The following is a 22,338-nucleotide window of genomic DNA, read 5'->3' as shown; positions in this document are numbered from 1 at the left end:
GCAGGAGGGGAAGACCCTCTATGAGGTGGATTGATTCAGTGACTGCGGTAATTGGGATGGGTGTATTGGAGGCAATGAGATTGGCACAGGATAGAACAGGGTTTAGGGCTGTTGTACATAGGGTTGCTATGAGTCGCAAACGACTCGACAGCACATAACTACAACAACAACATCCTTGTTCTTAGGAATACACACTGATGCATTAAAATATGATACAGCTCTACTCAAATGGTCCAGAAAAAATACCATTAAACTGTACATAAGCAAAAAGTCCCTGAGTGGTACAGAAGTTAAATGCCTGATTGACTATGAGTCAATATAAAGAGATGGCAGTTTTGACCTGCACAGAGCTATCTTGGAGGAAGGGCTTCCGAAAGATCACAGCCTTAAAACCCAAGGGCACATTTCCTACTCTGTGCACATCAGTCTGTCATGAGTCAGGATCAACTTGCTGGCAACTAATAACAACGACATACACAATCGGATATTGTATTATGCACGCATTTACAGAGAGAATAATAAACATGCCAAAATGTCACAAGTTGGTAAATCTGGGTAAAGGACACTTAAAACTTCTCTGCATTCTATTTGTATGTTTTCTTGGGCTTGAAAGGATTTCAATATTTTTTAAAAATTCTTCTATTTGGTTTTTTAAAAAATACGAGTAGGAGAGGACATTCTAGTGGCACAGCTCACAGGAATTGTGCAGTTAATCCAAAGGTGACGTCTATCTGGAGTTTTGAACTCACCAACAGCTCTACAGGCGATGTACAATGTCCTCCCACCCAGTGGACGGCCTCCCAGCACCCACTGGAGAGTCAGCTATGAGCTTCCAATTCGATGGCAGCGAGTTTCAGTTCTGACATTAGAAGTATCTGAGTAACTGAACTGGAAAGCCTTTTTTAATGTGGTCAAATTTTTTCTATACCTAGCTCTCCACCCTGTGTAATTTATACAGAACAGAGGGGAAAATTAAGGAGGCAAGAATTAAGGGACCACAGTATTGACTAAGTCATCCATTCATGCACACTATCACCAAAAATGATGATGGGAGTCAGGAGTAAAGAAAAAAAATACATGATTCATTGATTTTTTATTAATAATTATTTTATTATTATTTATTTTTTATTTGTGTACCGTCAAATCAGATCTGACTGGTATAGGAGGAGATTGTCCCTCCTTCTTCAGCAGAGCATCTGGTGGATTTGAACCGTACAACTCTGGGATTGCAGTGCAGCTTCTTGCCACTAGGCCACCAGAGCTTGCCGATTCATTGATTTTTAATGAAGAGATGGGTAGTATACTATATACTGCTTCAAAGGAGCAGAGTTTTCACAATCAAAATCTGAAGTAGCAATAAAGCAAGGAAAACATTTCCTCTACTTCTTGACCATAATGCAAGTGAGAATGTTAGAAAAACATGTAGCCTCTGCTTGAGAAGGCTGAAAAAGAACTACGAGAGCTATCCATTTATCAGTTAATGAAAAGATAGGGAAAATATTCAAAAATAAGCATTTCTAACAGTTTGGTGGGGTGTTTTATAACTGTGATTTTTTAGCAAATGGAAACTAAAGGTATTCCCCCCCTCACCACAATCCTTTCCTATAAAAGTAAAGTCCACAATTTTAACTTCATACATGCAATTCCTTTTGTTAATGCAAATAAAGTAATGCCAACTGATAGCACAGAAAAGGGGTCTGGGTGGAAGAGAAGAGGTGGGAGACTGGGTTAGAGTAAGCAGCTTCCAGAACAGTTAGAAGATTAGAGTGTGGGTAACAAAGAATGTCTACAGGGGAGAAGGATGATACAAACAGGAATTCAAGGCAGGTGGAAATCAATACTAGTCATCTCAGGCTGGGCATCTGACTCTAGCCCCTGATCCAGAACACTAGGACTCCAGAACTTCCCCTCCTACTGTAATGTCTGGTAGAGTTTCCAGAAGACCTCCCCATCGGATGCCTTTCACAAATATCCTGCCTTTCTCGGTGATCCCATAATATCTCCCCATTATCTCACATTCAAAAATATTATGGCTGGATTCACAATATCAATGATTTACAATAACTTGATAAATCTAGATAGATATAAAAATCAACCTAATAAAGGAATAGTGTAACAGATTAATTTATGGAAATATCAAAACAGAAAACAGTTTTGGAAATATTTAAAATAAGGAGTTGGTTTAAGATTTAAATAACACAAAAGGGAAGATTCTGCTAGCTGATTTCGGTAAAAATATATATATGCTTACTGTACAACAAGCTGCTGGCAAACATTTCCATTGTCTGTTATCAGTTCATTCAGTTTTAATTCGAGGTGAACTTTACCCTAAAATGACAAGAAAATTATAAACTGAGTGGTCTATTTTACCAACATAATAAAAATATTTTCAAATGGTAGTCAAAATATTTAGTTAGCTACCCACAGGACATGGCTTTGTCTGCACTAAATATCTGTTAAATGACTTATAACCAAAAACAAAGACAAAAATGCTGAAAAATAATCAGCAAATGTTTACACCCAATATGGCATTAAATAAAAGAATTTCATGCCAAGTTCAAGAAATATTTATGTCTCAATTATCATGGATTATTAACAAAGATATCACATACTAGGGTAATTATAAATAAAATTCATTCAAAATGTAGAAAGAGGCTGTATCAGAAGACAGATAAGCACTTTAAAACAAAATTAAAGCTAAGTTTAAAAGATATTAAGACTACATTTGTTAATATTTACTTTGATAAAATAATAAAGATTTATTATAATTGGGGAGGCACTCCAGTGGTGGGCTGAGATCCATATAGTTGTATTAAGACACAGTTACTGATTATTCACAAAATGAATACTATGCAGCACTCAGAAGCAACAATTTTATAAATCACTACCTAACTTGAGAGGGACTGGAGAGCATTATGCTGAGTGAACGAACTCAGTACCGTAAGGATAAATACTGTATAAAAATCATTACTGTAGAACAAGTATGAAGATCCAAAAGAGGGGGTGGGAGTGTGGGGTGTGGAAGCAGAGGGGTGAGGATGGGGTGGTTAATCATAGGCTCACATAGGATGGGGTGAAAGGGGGGAGCAGGAAATGGGAAAGATCTGGTATGAAAAACAATGTTTAAAAACTTTGTCAATAAATCAATGTTTTTAAAAAAGAAAGAAAAAAAAAACCATGATCAAACAGAAAAAAAAAAAGACAAGGTTATTGCGTAAAAGAAGCTTACAGTCTAGGTGTGCAGAGTTAACACTGTATGTCCAGGAACATAAATGAAAAGATAAAATATTAAAAATAAAGGTGTATTTCTTAAACAGCCATTAATAGTAAATTTTAAAAGAAATCCGGTAGGGTCTTTCTAAAGAAATTTTAAGTGCTAAATTCTCAAGAAAGAACAATTTAGGAAACAACACCATCAAAAGTGTACTGTTTCTAGACGCCATCATAGGTGATGAGCAATTGTGGAAGAGTTATGAATCAGCACTTGATAACCTCCACCCGCTGAAGAGGCCAAATCTCACTGGAGGTTTAGGGACATGACACCTGAGGCTAGTAATATGAAGGATTTGATTACTGAGTCACTGATCCTTTTCTAACAACCACTCTCAGACTTTCTGTCCTAGAAACCTAACTTAAGTCAGCCTCACTACTGTGTTGGAAATCTGTTACATGAAATCTAAAGTCTTTCGACTACACAGTTTAGGAGATGGATAAATAACAAGTGTCAAAAAACAAATACTCATGGATCTGGACATGAAAATCCACTTAAGCAGCTCTAATGCAACAAAGGTATTCGGTGGTAGTAAAATTAGCAGTAATATGGAGCTGACATAAAATTAAGCATTATCTTTCACTCTTTACCCAGGTACTTAATAAAAGTAAGAATTTATCGGGTTTTTTTATTATCCCTGTATTCAATATCTACCTTGCTTCAGAGTCAACGCATCTGGCCATGCTTAAGGCCTGCAGAAATGGCTATTTGCTTTGAGTATCAAGCTGATTATAAAAAGTCGTACTGTCAATTCAACAGTCAGTGTGCAGAACCTCCATACTCTCTATTTGAAATTTCCCCCATTCATCCTTTAGTACCTTTCCTTGAGGATGTACATACAATATAATAAGGCTCAGAAGAACAAAAGAACCCAAGCCTAAAGCCATATTCATTGACATGGACCTGATCTGAAGGAAATGACCAGGCCTTCATTTCACTTTTTTTTTTTAACCTGCTCTTTAAATACCCTGAAGGACAGTTATGTGGGGGGTCTCTGGAAGAACTGTCATACTGGCAGCCCCAGTAATCCTTTCTTTTCTGTCTCTGTGATACAATGAACTGATGTGGCCTTTCCATCTACAGCCTTTCAATTTTGAGATGATGTAGTTATTGTATCAAGGAGATGGGTGAAGAGTAGGGTACGAACCCTATCCTAGCAGAAGCCTATATAAACTGAAGGGAGCTCAATGCTCAAGCTCTTTTTGGGAGGCACGCTTTGCTGCTTAATGCTGTGCCACAATGAACGGGGCTGGATCATGGGCCATCACTCACCCATCTCTGCCACATCACCCTCAGCCATGAGTCATTTCCCTGATGAGGTCTGAGTTTCTGTGAGAGCTTCCAGCAAATCTCAAAACCCAAGAGACACAGAGGAGTGGAGGCACTGAACAGAGGAAAAACCAGTGATGCTGGAAATGATGGAGTGGGACACTGCTGACCTCTACCTTTTGGTGACTAGCCTGATACTGATCTTAGCAGAACAGATAGAAAGGGCAGTCTTTTTCCTTTTTACACAGTGTGCTAAAGAAACTATTTTTCTTCTTTAGAATTGCTTTATTTACAACTGCAGTGGCTACTGGTTTGACCTCCTACAAAAACCTTACCCTGTAAGAGATGCACAGCAAACCACTTAGAAGTCTCTGAAACTGATGAAAGCTATCAGTCCACAGATTTAAGAAACTCCAGGATCATTCAAACAGGACAAAGGAAAGGCACGCTAAAGATATCACATAACTCTGCTGATAAAATCAAGTCCTGACATCAAGTAGAGGAAATAGGTTTTACGTATATATAAAAAAAAAACACCACTAAGATATGCACGGAACAACTACACCTGCCCATCAACACAAATGTGCTTTCTTAATCTAGAGAAGTTCTATGACAAATAGAATACCCTTTATACATGTCAGAAACTGATGAAAGATCAGACACCTGGCACCAGGTATTAATAAAGGTTTTCTTTAACAATTCCCATATAAATGCCCCATTTTTAAAAAAAAAGATCAATTTGATTTTCTCCATAAATACTTAATAGTATCTTGAATGGTTTGTTACTTTCTTATTTAGTTTTATAAAGAAAGTTGTTATTTTTTAAAATCAATTTACCAAACTAAATTATACTTTCACAATTGTGTCTTGGTGGTTCAGTGGTTAAAGAATATAGCAGCTAAACAAAGGTTTAGCAGTTTGAACCCACCAAATACTCAGCAGAAAAAAGATGGGCCAGTGTTTCTGAAAAGATTTACAGCCTTTCTATTCTACAAGGTTGCTACAAATCAGAACCAATCTGATGAAAGTATGGAGTTTTTTGTTTTTTAATCAAGTATGTATTTATTACAAGCTATAAACACCTTTCTTTTATAATGCAGAGAGTGCATTTAAAATACTACTAGAAAATAACAATAAACAAGCTATAAAACAAACAATAATTTATGGTATGATCCAGAAATTCAAGATAACCTTGTTGGATTTATTAATTAATTGCATCAAAAGGACATAACTGGCTGTACATCTGGATTTTACTGCTTGTACTAGCTGTGTGGAGGCATACATCCTTAATTAAAGAAAGAATATGGAAGACTGCATTGGATCACAATTAAAGTTTATTTTGTATTCAATCTTCTTATGCTATAATCAGAAAGTTGTCAACAAGCATGTTCTTTTATCACAGTTTCTGAGAAATAAAGGGAAAATACATAAAGTTTCTTTCTGAACCTAAAAGCTAAATAGCATGACTACAGATCACTAAACCAAAAGATTTATAGGGAGACAAACCAGCACAATCCTCATGACACTGGTAAAGTATGTGGTCAGGGATCTCTCCAAATTACTGAGGAACAAGGATGTCAGTTTGAGGTCTAAAATGCACCTGATTCAGGCCATAGTCTTTTCAGTTATTTGTTATGCATCTGAGAGTTGGACAATGACTAAGGGAGGACAGAAGAACTGATGCTTTTGAATTATAGTGAAGAGTAATGCATATCCCATGGACCATCAAAAGAACAAAAAAGTATGTCTTGGAGAAGGTGTAGCCAGAGTACTCCCTGGAGGCAAAGATGATGAAGCTTTGTCTCACATAGTTCTGGCAAGTTGCCATAAGAAGTTATTCCTTAGAAAGGTACATCATGTTGGAAAGGTAGAGGGACAGTGAAGGAGAGGAAGATCCTTAACCAACTGGACTGACACAGTGACTGGGCAGTATGGGCTTGAGGGTGTCAGAGGTTGTAAGGACGACACAGGATAGGACAAGGTTCAGATTAACAAATCACAAGATAGCTATGAGTCAGGACAGGGTTCAGATCTGTTATTCATCTGGTTGCTATGAGTCATACTTGATTCAACAGTACTTAACAACAACACAGCAGCAAAGGGTATACAGAAAGAATACCAAGGGAAATAGAATGAGAACCAGGATCGGAGACTAAAGAGAGAGTACTTAAAAAGAAAGTTTTGACAGTTTCAAAAGCTGTTAAAATATCAAATAAGACTGTATTCTCCTTCAGACCCTCTGTGGGAATGAAAGACAGATTATACAGAAGGTTTAACCCAGAGAGTAAAACTGGAAAAGCCAAGAATGAAACAAAGCCCTCCTCCTCAAAAAAGTTGAAAAATGCAAGCATAAAATTATACTCGCAATTTGACCTGCAAAGGAAACTAGAAATAATTATTAACAGCAATCATTAGGCATCTAATTGAAGGAAAGAAGTTACAGGGTTTAGGGGCAGGGAGGTTAGAAATTTTCAAATGTATTTGGTATAAAACCTATCTTACTGGGGATCTATTTGTGGGTTAAATTACCATTCTGTACAAAATCATAGAACCTCAGAACCAAAAGAAAATCCTATATACTGACATTCTTACTGCACCAACAAATCCTTAAGTGGTAATAAGTTAGCAATTATTTGGGCTTCCAATCCCAATTAATGGCAAAACTAGGAAATCAAATACAGTCTTCCCTAAAGTTGAGATGTCAATTATTTCCAACACTGAAACTTAGAAACAAAACTCCACATTGGAATGCTCTAAAAGGACTCTATCTTCCAACCATAATCACTTAAGACTGACCCAAATTTGGCCATGCTCTCTCTCTAAACTGTAGCACAGAAAATGAGTCCGATATTAAGAGACTGAGGGAGACTATATGGTTATAATGACTCATGGGGTAGTTGTAGCACTTTGAACTCCAACAAGAAAGCTGATGTGAAGGGAAAGATAGAAAACATTAATTATTCACTCTGCAAAATGAAATGAGGGAAAAACCAAAAACCACTTCAAATAGTGAACACACATGCTCAGCGGGCATATTAGCAGGGAGAAATGAATCAACAGGCCTCAATTCTCATGAGTCTCTTGCAGTGTTAGCATCTACTGCTGTGCTATGTTTTGAGCTTACAATTTAAATACGCAGCAGTAAGCTTAAAGACAGCATTTTTTATTCAACACAGCCATAAATGCAAGTCAACCATTTTGTGTAGCTGCCAACCAAAAATCAAATCAACCAATTCTTGAGTAGATTTTTAAGACAAATGAAATCTTGCCAAAATAATTCTGAGTTTACGAGATTTGCATCCGGCTTGTCTTAAAAGCCTAGCTGGCTGCCACTTAAGATGCAGCTTCTCTGTAGATGCCTGATAGTTTTTAACTCAAACTGGCCATGCTGGGGTGGTGGTTGTGCACGTCTGAGTAAGAACCAACCCATAGCTAACGCCTCTGTGGATTTTCAGAGGCAAGAAGAGTTTGCCTATTTCTCTCCCAGGGTGCAGCTGATAGGTTTGAACCACATACCTTTCTTTGAGCTGGCAGCCCAACTCTTTACCACTAGCCATGAGTGTTTCCTATGCTAGGGTATTGTAATACCATTCTAATTAGCTCCCTAGGAATTTTCTAATGTCTTTTTCTTTGAACTAATTTGAGTGGGCTTTTGTTCCTTTACTCATTTTCCCTAAATGATCCTTCTAATCTCTGTTTAAAACTTTTTAAGAGTCAGAATACTGAAAATAAAATAAAATGAATAAACCACTATGGTTAGGAGCTTTGGAATCAGACTTCTGTTGGAATCATGGTTTAATAATTTTATGGTAGTTTGATGACTTTGGATAAATTAAGTATTATAATAATCTCATTTTTTCTTCTTTATAAACTGAAGGTAATAAAGCCTTATAACAAAGTTCAAGAAGCTGGACTATATTAAGAAGAATATACTATCAGGATTGGAGGAAGACTCATCAACAACTTTCTTCATGTAGATTACACAACCTTGCTTGCTGAGAGTGAAGAGGACATGAAACACTTGCTGGAGAAAATTAAAGACTATAGCCTTTGATAAAGATTATATCTCAGCAGCAGGAAAACAAAAAACCTAACCTCTGGAGCAACAGGCAACACAACGACAGATGAAGACTGAAGTTGTCAGTGATTTAATTTTATTTAGATCCATGATGAATAACAATGGTAGTAGAAGACAAGAAATCAAAAGATGTGCTGCACTGGGAAAACCTGCAGTCAAGGACCTTTCCAAAGTGCTAGTGAGAGGAAGAATGTAAATTTAAGACTAAGCTGTGCATGATCCAAGCCATGGTCTTTTCAATAGATTCCGAGGCATCTGAAAGTTGAACAACGAATAAGGATGACAGGAGGAGAATTGATGTCTCTGAGTTAAAGTGCTGGGGAAGAGTACTATAAATATCCCAGGGACTGTGTAAAGAACACACAAGTGTATCTTGAAGGAAGTCCAACCAGGGTGCTCTTTAGAGGTAAGATGGTGACGCTTCATCTCATATACTTTGGGCATGTGGTTATGAGGGGCTATTCTTTGGAAAAGACATTTTGTTGGGAAAGGTGGAGGGTTAAAGAAAGAGATCCTCAACAAGATGCAATGACAGTGACTAAAACAATGGGTTTAACTCTATCAGATGGTGAGGAAGGTGTAAGAAAAGCAGTGCAAGGTTCAGATCTGTTGCTCACAAGGTCACCGTGAGTGGTAATTGACTTGACGGTGCCCAACAATACCACAACACAAATTATCCTGAAAATTAAATGAGAGAACGTAACACTAAGCACTTAGTACGATGCTCTGTATGTACTATCATCATTAACAAGTTTAACCTTCATGCTGAACTTAATGTGTCTCATGGTTCATTTTTAGAGTTCCCATTAATTATACTTATTTTCCATGATAGTTTTTAAAAAGTGTGAAACTTCACGCAAGTAAAAAAATTTATTAGCCAAGCAGGATTTGAATGGTACATGAGGTAGTATAGACTTACTCCTCTTAACTTTTTCTAACCCCACAAATTAAGTTTGCTAGTTTTCCCTTATCTGTTTTAGAGCCAGACAACAATATTCTTAACAGTACTCTATTAGTTTAAAAATGGTTACGCATTTTTTTCCTACCCCCTAAAGTATTCTTTCTTTCAAAATCTTTTAGTGGGCTGTTTGTTGTTATGTGGCCAATGAGTCAGAAGTTATTCATGGCTGATCCTCCAGAGAGTTTTCAAAGGTTGTAAAGGATATGGGAGAAGACTGCCATTGGAAAAAGATATTACTGGGGAAGGTCAGAAGAGAGGAAGATCCTCAATAAGACAGACTGACACAATGACTGCAACAATAGGTTTCAGCATATCAGAGACAGTGAAGATGAGCTGGTGGATTCAAACTGCCTATCTGGGAGTTGGGAGACCAATTCCTTACCACTTGGCCACCAGAACACCCTCTAATGACACTAAATAGTGTACAGATTTTATTAAGTGCTGTTTAAGATAAATGAGCTGAAAATATGAAATAACTCAGATCACGAAAATAATCTGTAGCAAATTTAAAAAGGCTACTTTCAGAATGTTTTAGAGCTGAGTTTATATTATGGCTGAAACAAACCTGTGATCTAGTACGGATATTTAATACCATATCCAAGAATTCTATTCTATACAGATTTCTACTTTTTTGAGATCTGGAACCTTTCCAGTATTTAGTAAATTTATACTAGTCATAAGAAGAAAAATGGGCTTACATTAAATCATAAAATTAACTCTAAAATTTCATTTCAGCCTAGATTTTCAGTCTTGCCTTTGCTAAACTATGAAAAAGAAATACTGATAGTTTAAAATTTCGTTGTGCCTCTGGGTAAAGTAATTTTAGGGAAATGGTAATCAAAAAATAACATTTTGCATGGGTAGTGTCATTGATTTCACATGCAAGCAAGATCCCACTGAAGATTATCCAAAAACGATTAGAACAGCACATCAGCAGAGAACTGCCGGAAGTCCAGGCTGGGTTTAGAAGGGGCCGTGGCACTAGGGATATTGTTGCTGATGTTAGATGGATCTTGGCTGAAAGCAGAGAATACCAGAAGAATGTCTATCTGTGTTTCATTGATTATGCAAAGGCATTTGACTGTGTGGATCATAACAAACTGTGGCTGACTCTGAGAAGAATGGGAATCCCAGAACATTTAATTGTGCTAATGCGAAACCTATACTTGGACCAAGAGGCAGTTAGTAGTCAGAACAGAGCAGGGTAACACTGCATGGTTCAAAATTGGGAAGGGTGTATGCCAGGGATGCATCCTGTCTCCATACCTTTTCAACATGTATGCAGAGCAGATTATCCGAGAGGCTGGGCTCTATGAGGAGAATTGTGGCATCAGGATTGGTGGAAGATCTATTAACAATCTGCGTTATGCAGATGACACAACCCTGCTTGCTGAAACTGAGGAGGACCTCATGCATGCACTTGCTGTGAAGGGTCAAGGACTGCAGCCTTCAGTATGGACTGAGGCTCAATGTCAAGAAGACAAAGATTCTCACCACTGGACCAATTGGCAGCGTCAGGATGGATGACGAAGAGATTGAGATTGTTCACAACTTCAGTTTGCTCAGCTCCACAGTCAACACTCTTGGCACCAGCAGTCAGGAAATCAAAAAGCGGATCGCAATGGGAAAGTCTGCTGTTAGGGACCTCTCTAAAGTACTCAGGAGCAACAGTGTCTCTCTGGAGACTAAGGTGCGCCTGATACAGGCCATGGTATTTGCAATCGCTTGTTATGTATCAGAGAGTTGGACAATGACTAGGGAGGACAGAAGGAGAGTGGATGCTTTTGAGCTGTGGTGCTGGAGAAAAGAGTACTTAATGTACCATGGACTGCCAGGAAAACAAACAGATTTATCTTGGTGAGGATTAAACCAAGCTACTCCTTGGAGGCAAGGATTCTGGGGCTTCGTCTAACATACTTTGGACATGTTGCCAGGAGGGACGGGTCCTTGGAGAGGGACATCATGCTTGGGAGGGTGGAGGGATGGCGCAGGAGGGGAAGACCCTCTATGAGATGGACTGACTCGGTGACCGGGGTAATTGGGATGGTGTGTCAGAGGCAGTGCAGTTGGCGCAGGATAGAGCAGGGTTTAGGGCTGTTGTGCATAGGGTCACTATGAGTCGCAAATGACTCGACGGCACGTAACAACAACAACAACAGCAATTAAGAGCTCTCAGAATCATCCTAAGGAGGGCAGTGGCCTCCAGTGGTTACAACTCTTGCCTTCTTTCTATAAAGGAGACACATGTTGGATGTACCTCACACACAGTTATCACTCACCTACTGACTATGTTGCTATGAAGCTGACCACATTTCAGCCGCACTTCCAGAACAATCTGGACTGAAATGAATGGCAATCTACTAGTACAAACCAGCCACTGAAAACCAAATGTATTCGAATGGTCTGACCACAATCGATCATAGTACAGGACTTGGAGCTTTTTAAATTTTTTTCAGTTGTTGAACGTAAGCTCATCATGTTCATGAGGCCAACTGTACAACAGCTACCAACAGCCAAGTGTTCCCAGAAATACTTCACTTAACTGTCGCCAATTATATGGATCACACATGACAACTTTCATTCTCACTTAACAGAAACTAATTTCAAGATCCTGAAAGTAATCACATAAGAATCTAAACATACCAACTTTCAATTTAAAACCTTTTCCACTTCATCCCATTTCCCTTCACTTGGGTCATTTATAATACTGTATAATTGGATCTGAAAACAGTTGAAGATTGTTTTTGTGAAGGAAGAGGGGGAAAGACATTAAAAAGAGTGCAGCATGCGGTGTAAGGAAAAGTTTCACTTATATTTTGCATTTAAGAAGATAGTACACAAAGATACAAAAACATTTTTGTACATAAATATTTAAGTTTTTAGAAACATAAATAGAATGCTTGAGAAGTTATAAAGGAGTAGAGAACCAAACACTTTGTTTGCAAATTATATGTAGGTGTGTATGCAATGCTTTTTTTTCTTGCCTTAACTTCTGTTTGAGTCACTGTGACAAATTATAACTTCTTTTACAGAGAGGAAAAATACTGCTTGCAGCTATGCCCCGGGGAGATGTCTTCACAATGATTACTATACTTTATAAATAGAGGTAAAGAAAAAGATTTCCTTTTAGACAGAACTGGCAATTTCTAAGATCCAGGCTTTCCAGAAACAGAGTTCAGTCATGTGGCTAAACATACATCTTCACTCACATAAAGAACTGTGAAAGATTTCTTATTTTGGAAGAATAAAGCGTCTCAGAAAGTAATGACACCCTTTCAAATTAAAAGGGAAGTGTTACAGGAAGGGGTGGATGTGGGACTGAAAACTCAGCACTGGTGGGCTCTGATATGGCTTGAGTGGATAACATTTCCCAAAGTCTAGTTTATTAGAGAGTAAAGAATCCTGAAATGAAATGAAATCACAGACTTACACAGATTCTCCTCAGAGTTAGCAAAATATATCTTTCCATTCAAACTTTTTGTCCTCTAAAATAAAAGTAATAATTCGCTGCCAAGATTCAATAAGAAAAAGGCATAAAAAAAAAAGACCATCGAACAACATCTCCAAAGACTCGTATGGTCCTGTGCATTAATCTCAACTTCACAGGGAAGACCATTTCTTTCCAACTCTTTATTAACTTAAAGACTTTATCACCCAATTATTATTTTATGCACAAATTTAAATTAGGTATTAATTCTAACTACATGAATTAGTATGATCAGTTCCATTTTCCTGTGTAAAAATTTCTTTGCTTTGCTTAAGCCTCAGTATTTACCTGAACTTCGGAATTTGAGTCAACAGGCTGTAGTGAAAACCAAGTTTCTTTACCACTATGGTTACACAAGTCTTCTTTTTTGATGGCTACTTTTCCTGCAGAAAATAAGTAAAACAACATGAGAAAACATTCTGTTTAATCCTAAGGCTTACTGTTATTTGCCACCATGAAGGTTCCAACTTATAACAAGTTTTTTTATACATCCATTAAAGATAATTAATGTACATACATTAATATATACACATACACATGCAATAGAAAAACACCCCACAAAACCCTGCCCATTCCTATGTCACCCTCACAATCTCTGCTGTGCTTAAGTTCACTGTCGCAATATTACTCCATTAGCACTGTTGTGTTTGTGTGTATACAATGGAGCTCAGGTGGCCTAGTGGTTAAGAAGAAGCTGTGCTGCAGTCCCAAAGGGACATGGTTTGAATCTACTAGTTGTACCGCAGGAGAAGAATAGGCAACTGTTCCCATGCAATTAACTGAAAACCCAGTTCCAATTCAAAAGCATGCAACAATTATACATATGAACATGTGTATGTGTGTGTATATATGCTGTTGTCAGGTGCCACAGAATCAAGTATGACTCACAGTGACCCCTATGAACAACAGATCTGAATCCTGCCTTATCCTGCACCATCCTCATCATCTCTGACACACTTGAGCCCACTGCTGCAGTCACTGTGTCTGTCCGCCTTTTCTTTTTTTATGGTGAGGAAAATTTGTATTTAGAATTAGCCAACTGGACTCAGTTTAGATGATCCCAATTTTGTTGGCAACATCCAAAATATCATAGTCAGGAGCAAGTCGAACATAGACCTTCTTCTCTCCACCAGACCTAATCAAAGTGTTGATTTGACCTTAGCCACATCAATGTCACTGAGCTTCTTTACAGCTTGTTTAATTTGGTGCTTGTTGGCCTTAACATCCACAATGAACACAAGTATGTTGTTATCTTCTATCTTCTTCATGGCTGACTCAGTGGTCAGGGGAAATTCAAAGACAGCATAGTGGTCAAGCTTGTTTCTCCTGGGGGTATCTGGGCTGCCTTTGGAGTCTCAGTGTCTTAGGCCGCCGGAAGGAGGGTGACCTGCGGATCTTCTTTTTTTGTGTGTCTGTGGATGCCCTTCAGGACTGCCTTCTTGGCCTTTAATGCCTTTGCTCTGGCTTCAGTTTTGGGAGGGGCAGGGTCTTCCTTCTTCGCCATCTTCGTAGAAAGGCATGTCATCTTGTTGAGGGTCTTCCTCTCGTTTGTTGATCATCCACTCACACATATTCACGTGCACAAGCATATATTCATTATATAATCATATAATCATCATTATATATATTCTATATATCTACGAAACATATATAAAACTCATTATATAACTTATTAGCATTGTTATATTTAATGTTGTTGTTGTTACGTGCCATCGAGTCGCTTGCGACTCATAGCGACCCTATGTACAAGAGCTCTAAACGCCGTTCTATCCTGTGCCCACCTCGATGTCTCAAATGCACTTATTCCCACCACTCCACTAGATCAATCTCATAGAAGGTCTTCCTCTCCTTCGCCGCCCCTCCACCCTGCCAAACATGATGTCCCTCTCCAAGGACCAGTCCTTCTTTGCAACATGCCCAAAGTATATCAGACAAAGCTTCAGAATCCTTGACTCCAAGGAGCATTCCAGCTTCACCTTCTCTAGGTCAAACCTGTTTGTTCTCCTAGCAGTCCATGGTATATTCAACACTCTTCTCCAGCACCACAGCTCAAAGGCATCAATTCTCCTTCTATCATCCCTATTCACAGTCCAAGTCTGATGCATAACATGTAATTGCGAAGACTATAGACCGGATCAGGCGCACTTTAGTCTCCAGCCTGATGTCATTGCTCTTCAGTACTTTTGAGAGGTCCCTGACAGCTGACTTTCCCAGCTCAATTTGTCTCTTGATTTCCTGGATGCTGTTACCAAGAGTGCTGACTGTGGAGCCAAGCAAACTAAAACTGTTAACCATATGAATCTCTTCACCATCCATACTGATGCTGCCAATTGGCCCAGTAGTAAGAATCTTTGTTTTCTTGATGTTATATTTAATACTTAATGAAAATGTTTAAAAATATTTTTAACCTGGTGATATATTTTAAAATCTACTTTCATAAAGTGTTTTTCAATATTTTGAATAATGAAAACTTGCTTTGCTTTCTTATTTCACCTGGCAGGACATTCCCTGGGTCATTTTGAATGAAGGATAGAAAAAAATTCAACACCAACCTTTATTTTTCTGCTGATTTACACAGGTTTACATTTTTACCCACAGTACAATGTAAAAAGTAATGCATGATCAAAGCGCAAACCAAATTCAGACAATCTTTTCATAACAAAATAATCTTATCTTCCATAAATTCAAAGCAGAAAGCTACATTTAAGAAAAGTTTCTAAATTTCAATGTATCATTAAATGTAAACATGAAAATTATGAGATTAAAATAGTAATGATCACAAATTTATTTTCATCAAAACAATGCAAACAGAATGATTATGTTGCTTTAATATGTATTTATGTATGTATGTCTGTTAATGTAGTTCCCTAAAGCATTCCTATTAATCAGAATAAAAAGGCAATGTAATAAGCAAAGTAATGTGAGAGGAAAATGCAGAAATGTGACTATAATGAAGTATGTGTCATGCTGTTGCTGTCCAAAGCATTTCCTTCCTCAAATCTAAGTTTTAAGAAGTAGGCATAGTTTTGTATGACTGACTTTTAGTCCAAGACTACACAGTTTTAACTAAGGATGTGTTTTAAAATCAAATTTAAAAGAAGTATAAAGAATTTCAATTTCAAGTATCCTAACTATTCTTGAAGGAGTTCTGGTTACACAGTAGTTAAGTACTTTGATGTAGGCAGAAAGGTTTGCAGTTCAAATTTACCAGCTTCTCAGGAGAAAATGTGGGTGTTTATATATATAAAGACATATCCATGGAACTCCTATAGGGCAGTTCTACTACAATCAACAGCGTCACTAAGATTAAAGATTTCGCTTGCAAGTTCAAATTGAAGGTGAAGAAAATAACAAATCTATCTGAGCCAAAATATGACCTTGAGTATACTCCACTCAAATTTAAAAATCATCTCATGAATAGGTTTGAAGCATTAAATACTATAGTCTGAAGACCTGATGAGATATGGCGTGACATCAAGGATATCATCCAAGAAGAAAGGAAAAGGTCATTAAAAAAATGAGGAGAAAGACAAGATCAAAATGATTGCCAGGAGAGACTCTGAAAATGGCATGAGAATGTGGAGAAGTCAAAACTAACAGGGGAAATGCTGAAGTACAACATGAACAAAGATATCAAAGGGTATCTCAAGATGACAAAGCAAAGTATTATAAGGAACATGCAAAGAGCTAGCATTAGAAAACCAAAAGGAATGAACACACTTGGCATTTCTCAAGTTGAAAGAACTAAAAAGCAAACTCAAACCTTGAGTTGCAATACTGAAGGATTCTACAGGGAAAAGACTGATGTGGGCAGCATTTAAAGAAGATGGAAGGAATACACACAGTCATTGTACTAAAAAGAACTGGTGAGGCACAGGGCCATTTCAGGAAATAGCCTATTATCAAGAACTAATGGTAATAAAGGCAGAAGTCCAAGCTACACTGAAGGCATTGGCAAAAAAACAAACCCCAAAAATTGATGGAATACCAAATGACATGTTTCAACCAACAAATGCAGCCCTGGACATGCTCACCAGTCTACGTCACCCTGGACATGCTCACCAGTCTACGTCAAGACACCTGAAAGACAGATAGCTGGCCAACTGACTGGAAGAGACTCATAGGTGTTCTCACTCAAAAAAGAAAAAAAGGTTATCCAACAGAATGTGAAAATTTAAAAAAAAAAATTAACACAAGCAAGAATAATCTTGAAGATTATGCAAAAATTACTAGAACAGTACATCAACCAAAAATTGCCAGAAATCCAATCTAGATTTGGATGAGATCCTGGCTCTTCTGAGGGATATCACTGCTGACGTTAGAAGGATATAGGATGAATACAGAAAATACCAGAAAGATGTTTATTTGTATTTAATTCAATAAATAAAGGCATTTGACTATGTGGATCACAACAAATTATGACTAACAATAAGAAAAGTAAAAATTACAGAATACTTAATAATGTATTCACAGTAAATCTTTACTGAGACTTAGAAGCAATTGTAAAAATATAACAAGTGAACACAGCTTTGCTTAAAAATCAGGAAAAGTTATGCATCAGGGTTGTATCTTTTCCCCTATCTATCCAATCTGTATGCTGAGTAAATAATTTAAGAAGATGGATTATAACAAAAAGAATGCCATCAGGATTGGAGGGAGACTCGACAACCTGCATTATGCAGATGACACAACCTTGCTTGCTAAAAGTGAAAAGACTGCTACAGAAGATCCAAAGAGTATTGCCTTCTATGTCAATTACACTGTCAATATCAAGAAAACAAAACTCACCACTAGACTAAAAGGTAACATCTCGATAAATGGACAAAAGACCAAAGATGTCAACAGCTACACTTTACTTGAATCCACAATCCATGCCCATGGTAGTAGCAGCCAAGAATTCAAAATATGTGTAGCACTGGGGAACTCTGCTGCCAAGGACCTCTACAAAGAGCTAAAGAGCATGAACATAAATTAAAGACTAAGGTGTGCCCAATCCAAACCATGGTCTTTTCAATTACTTTCTATGCATATGAAAGTTGGCCAACAAGTAAGAATGACAGAAAAAGAATCGGTGCCTTTGAATTGCTATGATGGAGTACTGAGTATCTCATGGACTGCTCAAAGAAAAACAGATCCATCTTGAAGGAAGTACAATTAGAGTGCTCCTTAGTGGCAAGGATGGTGAAATTTCAACTCATTTACTTTGGGCATATTTTCAAGAGGAATCCATCCTGGGAAACATCGAGAAAAATCCTCAATGAGATGGACTGTTATAGTGACTACCATTATAGGCTTCAGCATATGAGAGGTCATGAAAATAAGGCAGGGGAGGCAAGGCTCAGATCTGGTGTTTCCAGGGTCGCTATGAGTCACAGTTGACTCAACAGCACCTAACAACATCAACTCAATGGTACCGAATTTTAATTATACTTTATATCTTTCACTTGGCTTAATATGTGAGCTATCTTGAAATATAAAGTGAGACATTTTGAAATATCTTGGTTTAACATGAAAATTTTCAAAAAATTATAAAAAAGTTTTTCTGTCAGGACTTTTCAACTTTTATATCTGCAAAAAGGAAGGCATGACATGAATAATAAACTCAGAAAAAGAATATTTAAAAATTTATTCCGGTGTTAGTGATGATGGTTGTAAACTATAAATATACTAAAAACCACTATACGAAATTCTTTGAAAAGATAAATTTTAAGATATGTGAATTACATTTCAGAAAAGCTGTTATTTGGAAACTTAACAAAATCAAATATCTTGATATCTTAAGATTATTCTTATGTTGTCATTCATGACTGGGAAGACTGTGTGGAAATTTCTTAATTTTAAGAAAAATATTAAAATACACAGTTTTATTCTCTTTTTTCTAAATAAGAAGTTTACTCTGTACATAAATTGATTATGTAGTGAATAATTAAAGGATTTACATTTAGCTGATGCCAAGTGGAACCAAAAGAGAGTAAGTTAGTATTTTACTTTTAAATATTTCATTACTTTTACAATCAAAGCATTTATTTTAAGCACTGAAGAATAATCTAAAGGAGAAGTACCTGAAATTCATCACTAACAAATTTACATCTTAAAGGTAAAATTATAAGACTGACAAACTGGTCCTTGAAAGAAAACATAAATCTTTCCAATTTTCTTTTAAATAAATTGAAAAAGCCTAATGTGAAGGAAAATCTTCATGTGAATCCAAAGACACTATTCATCCAAATATTATAAGAAGTGTCATTAGGAAAATGATGTATTTAATGACTAGGGAGGATAAGAGAATTGATGCCTTTGAGTGGCTTTGAGTGGTGGTGCTGGAGAAGAGTACTGAATATACCATGGACTTCTAGGAAAACAAAAAGGTTCATTGCAGAGAGGTTGAGACCAGGCTGTTCCTTGGAGGCACGGATTCTGAAGCTCCATCTGACCTACTCTGCGTATGTTACAAGGGGGGACTAAGTCCTTGGAGAGGGACATCATGCTTGGGAGGGTGGAGGGAAGTGAAAAAGAGGAAGAGCCTTGATGAGACAGATTAATTCAGTGACTGGGATAATGGGGGTAAGTGCTTCAGAAACATGAAGATTGGCACAGAATAGAGCAGGGTTTAGGGCTGTTGTACACAGGGTCACTATGAGTGGCAGGCGACTTGATGGAGTCTAACAACAAACAACAACAATCCTATTTATGACTCACAACTCAGATCATGAGAAATAAACCTCCTCCTTAAAAATCCTCTCAAAAATGAATTTTCTTTACTAGTAAAAGAAACTGCAGAAGCAAGTGATTTTTCCTATTTTATCTTTGCATCTACAAAATCCATGAGCTGGATGATAAGTTACATTAGCCATTTGTAAGTTGAGTAAAAAACCTGCAATTTTATTACTAGCTTTTATTTTCAAAAAGTTCCTCAAGATACCAATTTCTGATACATAAAGATATAGTTAACCAAATGAGGCCAGCTGACCTGAAGCAGCAGAGAAAAATCACACAATAACCTAAGAATGATAGCCATTACTATAGAAAATGACAGAGGAAAACAACAGTAGTGTCCATGGGTTTAGGATACCAAGAAAGCAAAAGAGGGCAAGGGAAGGGCAAGTTTCTGAAACACGAATAAGACAAAAGAATAGAATTCTTTGTAGTTTTGAGCTATCATTATTTAGCCAACTGTCACCAATCTCATGTCCTGTGGGAATTTTAAGATTGTCTGGAATCAGATTATTAGGCCTATCCTAGCTACAAGGTGAATGTATTGATACACAGATAGGAAGACAGATGATACACAATGGATTGTGGGATGCAGTGTATTTTTTTAATAACTTCCTCATTCTTTTTTAAAAAATTTTATTATTATTATTATTATTAATTTCAATGAACATCTATCTACAGAGATTCTGGAATTCCATTCATTCATTGTTGCACTTTTCTCCCCACCCACCCCATCCCCAGTTCACTCCTCTCCTTGAAAAGCAAAAGACAAACTCCTTCATTGGTACACAATCCCCTCCCCCACCCCACACATCCCCACCCCCACCCCAAGTACACTCCACTCTGCAACCCTCATTCCGGACTCTTATGATAATCATAATGCCCTAAAATATATTAATTTTAAACTATTCTCTCCCTCATCGGCTTTAATGCAGTAAATATAATTTATCCAGTTTTTCTCATTCTTAAAGGCTTAAAACCACACTCAACAGGATAAAGTATAAAATCCTTAGTATGCTTTTAGTCTCCACCATAATTTGGCCTAAATTCCTCATTTCACCTTCTATTACCCTCTCCTAATTAATCTGTACACTCTAGCAGTCACACCAGCCAACTCCATAAATAGATACACCGACTCTGTAAATAAATATACATTGATTACCTATCATTAAAACTAGACAAATAATCTTTTGAGTCTCTTAGTATAAAAATATTCTTTGAATTACTCAATAAATGTTATATGACACTGACGACATGGAAGGCACTCTGAGAGTTCCAGCCCTCAACTAGAGAGCCATCAGGTATTATGGAAATGTACAAGGTGACTAGGGAACAATTAGTAAACAAACTAAAATCCAATTTGATAAGTGAACCTCAAGTTTAGGGAGGAATGAATTCGAAAAGGTGAACATATACTATCTTTTGTGTGTTCTTCTACTAACAGAAATTATTAAGATAAGCACTAATTGTGATTAAAGTAATTATAAATAGCACATACCTATACGAAGGTCTCTTTGTAAAACATTCTTATCATAAATGTAGAATGACAAATACTGGAAAGTTCTTGGGATCTCAAAGTAAAACTCTTCACTGAAAAATGGGCTAGGAAGAAAAAGGAAAATCAGATTAAATGTCAATTCAATGGTGTCCTCCAATAATACCATTTTTTAGCAGAATCAATTAAGTTAGACCATACTACCACGGATTAAAGTTTTAAAAGCTCCAAAATCATTCTCAACACTAGTTCAAACTAAAATCCAGTTGAATTCTCACAGAACCCTGACAGAACACAGTTCTTTCTGGGTCTCAGGAACACAAGACATGATCCTCAAGAAAAACAAGCTGTCATTGTGTCAATTTCTGCTCACAGCAGCTCCATGGGTGTCCAAATAAAACTGGCTCGATAAGAACACCTATGACTGCTTTTTCAGATGTTATGCCTTTTTTCCAAGGTGCCTAGGAGTAGACCTGAACCTTCAGCCTTTTGGTTAATAGCTGAAAGTATTAACAGTTTTCACCACCCAGGAACCTATGGTGGACCTGAGAGAGAGCTGAAGTTAGGGCCATTCTCACCTCACTGCAAGATACATTTTACATGAAGCTGTGTAAATCACAGCAATGTACTACTATTCTTCCTCCTCCTCATTACAATGATTCCACGGTAACCAACTCATAGCTAATCCTGCAGTGGTTTGTCAATGGCTGTAAAATGGCAAACGAGGAGACTAGCTATGTTTCTCCCCTGGAGCGTCCAGTGGATTCGAACTGGCAACTAAACCAAAAGATTAACACAATTCTCTACAGACTACCAGAGCTCACTAAACTGCTGATGTTGTACGAAATGTTACTTCAAAATTTTTTAAAATCAATTTTATATAAGCTATATACAATAAAATTCTATTTTAAACATTATGCCTTGATGGCACACAACATTTATTTATATGTGTGTGTATACAAACAAACATGTGTGTGTGTATATAGATATAGATATAGATATAGATATAGATATAGATATAGATATAGATATAGATATAGATATAGATAGATATAGATATATA

General features: G+C 37.1%; 1 protein-coding gene across 3 annotated transcripts in view; it reads right to left on the bottom strand.

The window, feature by feature from the left end:
- Nucleotides 1-22,338, bottom strand: part of RASA2 (RAS p21 protein activator 2) — a 170,619-nt gene that overhangs the window by 106,013 nt on the left and 42,268 nt on the right. For all 3 annotated transcript variants that reach the window (XM_006895097.1, XM_006895098.1, XM_006895096.1), the window contains exons 3-5: nucleotides 21,279-21,382; nucleotides 13,355-13,449; nucleotides 2,252-2,328 (exon numbers count right to left, since the gene is read on the bottom strand). In XM_006895097.1, coding sequence (XP_006895159.1) covers nucleotides 2,252-2,328; nucleotides 13,355-13,449; nucleotides 21,279-21,382 — 276 coding nt within the window. The remainder of the gene's footprint in view (nucleotides 1-2,251; nucleotides 2,329-13,354; nucleotides 13,450-21,278; nucleotides 21,383-22,338) is intronic.

Source organism: Elephantulus edwardii, unplaced genomic scaffold, assembly GCF_000299155.1.
Source record: "Elephantulus edwardii isolate Elephantulus edwardi_28Jun2011 unplaced genomic scaffold, EleEdw1.0 scaffold00158, whole genome shotgun sequence".
Classification (NCBI taxonomy): domain Eukaryota; kingdom Metazoa; phylum Chordata; class Mammalia; order Macroscelidea; family Macroscelididae; genus Elephantulus; species Elephantulus edwardii.
The sequence above is the reverse complement of the archived record's forward strand: the minus strand, read 5'-3'. Positions and strand labels throughout refer to the sequence as shown.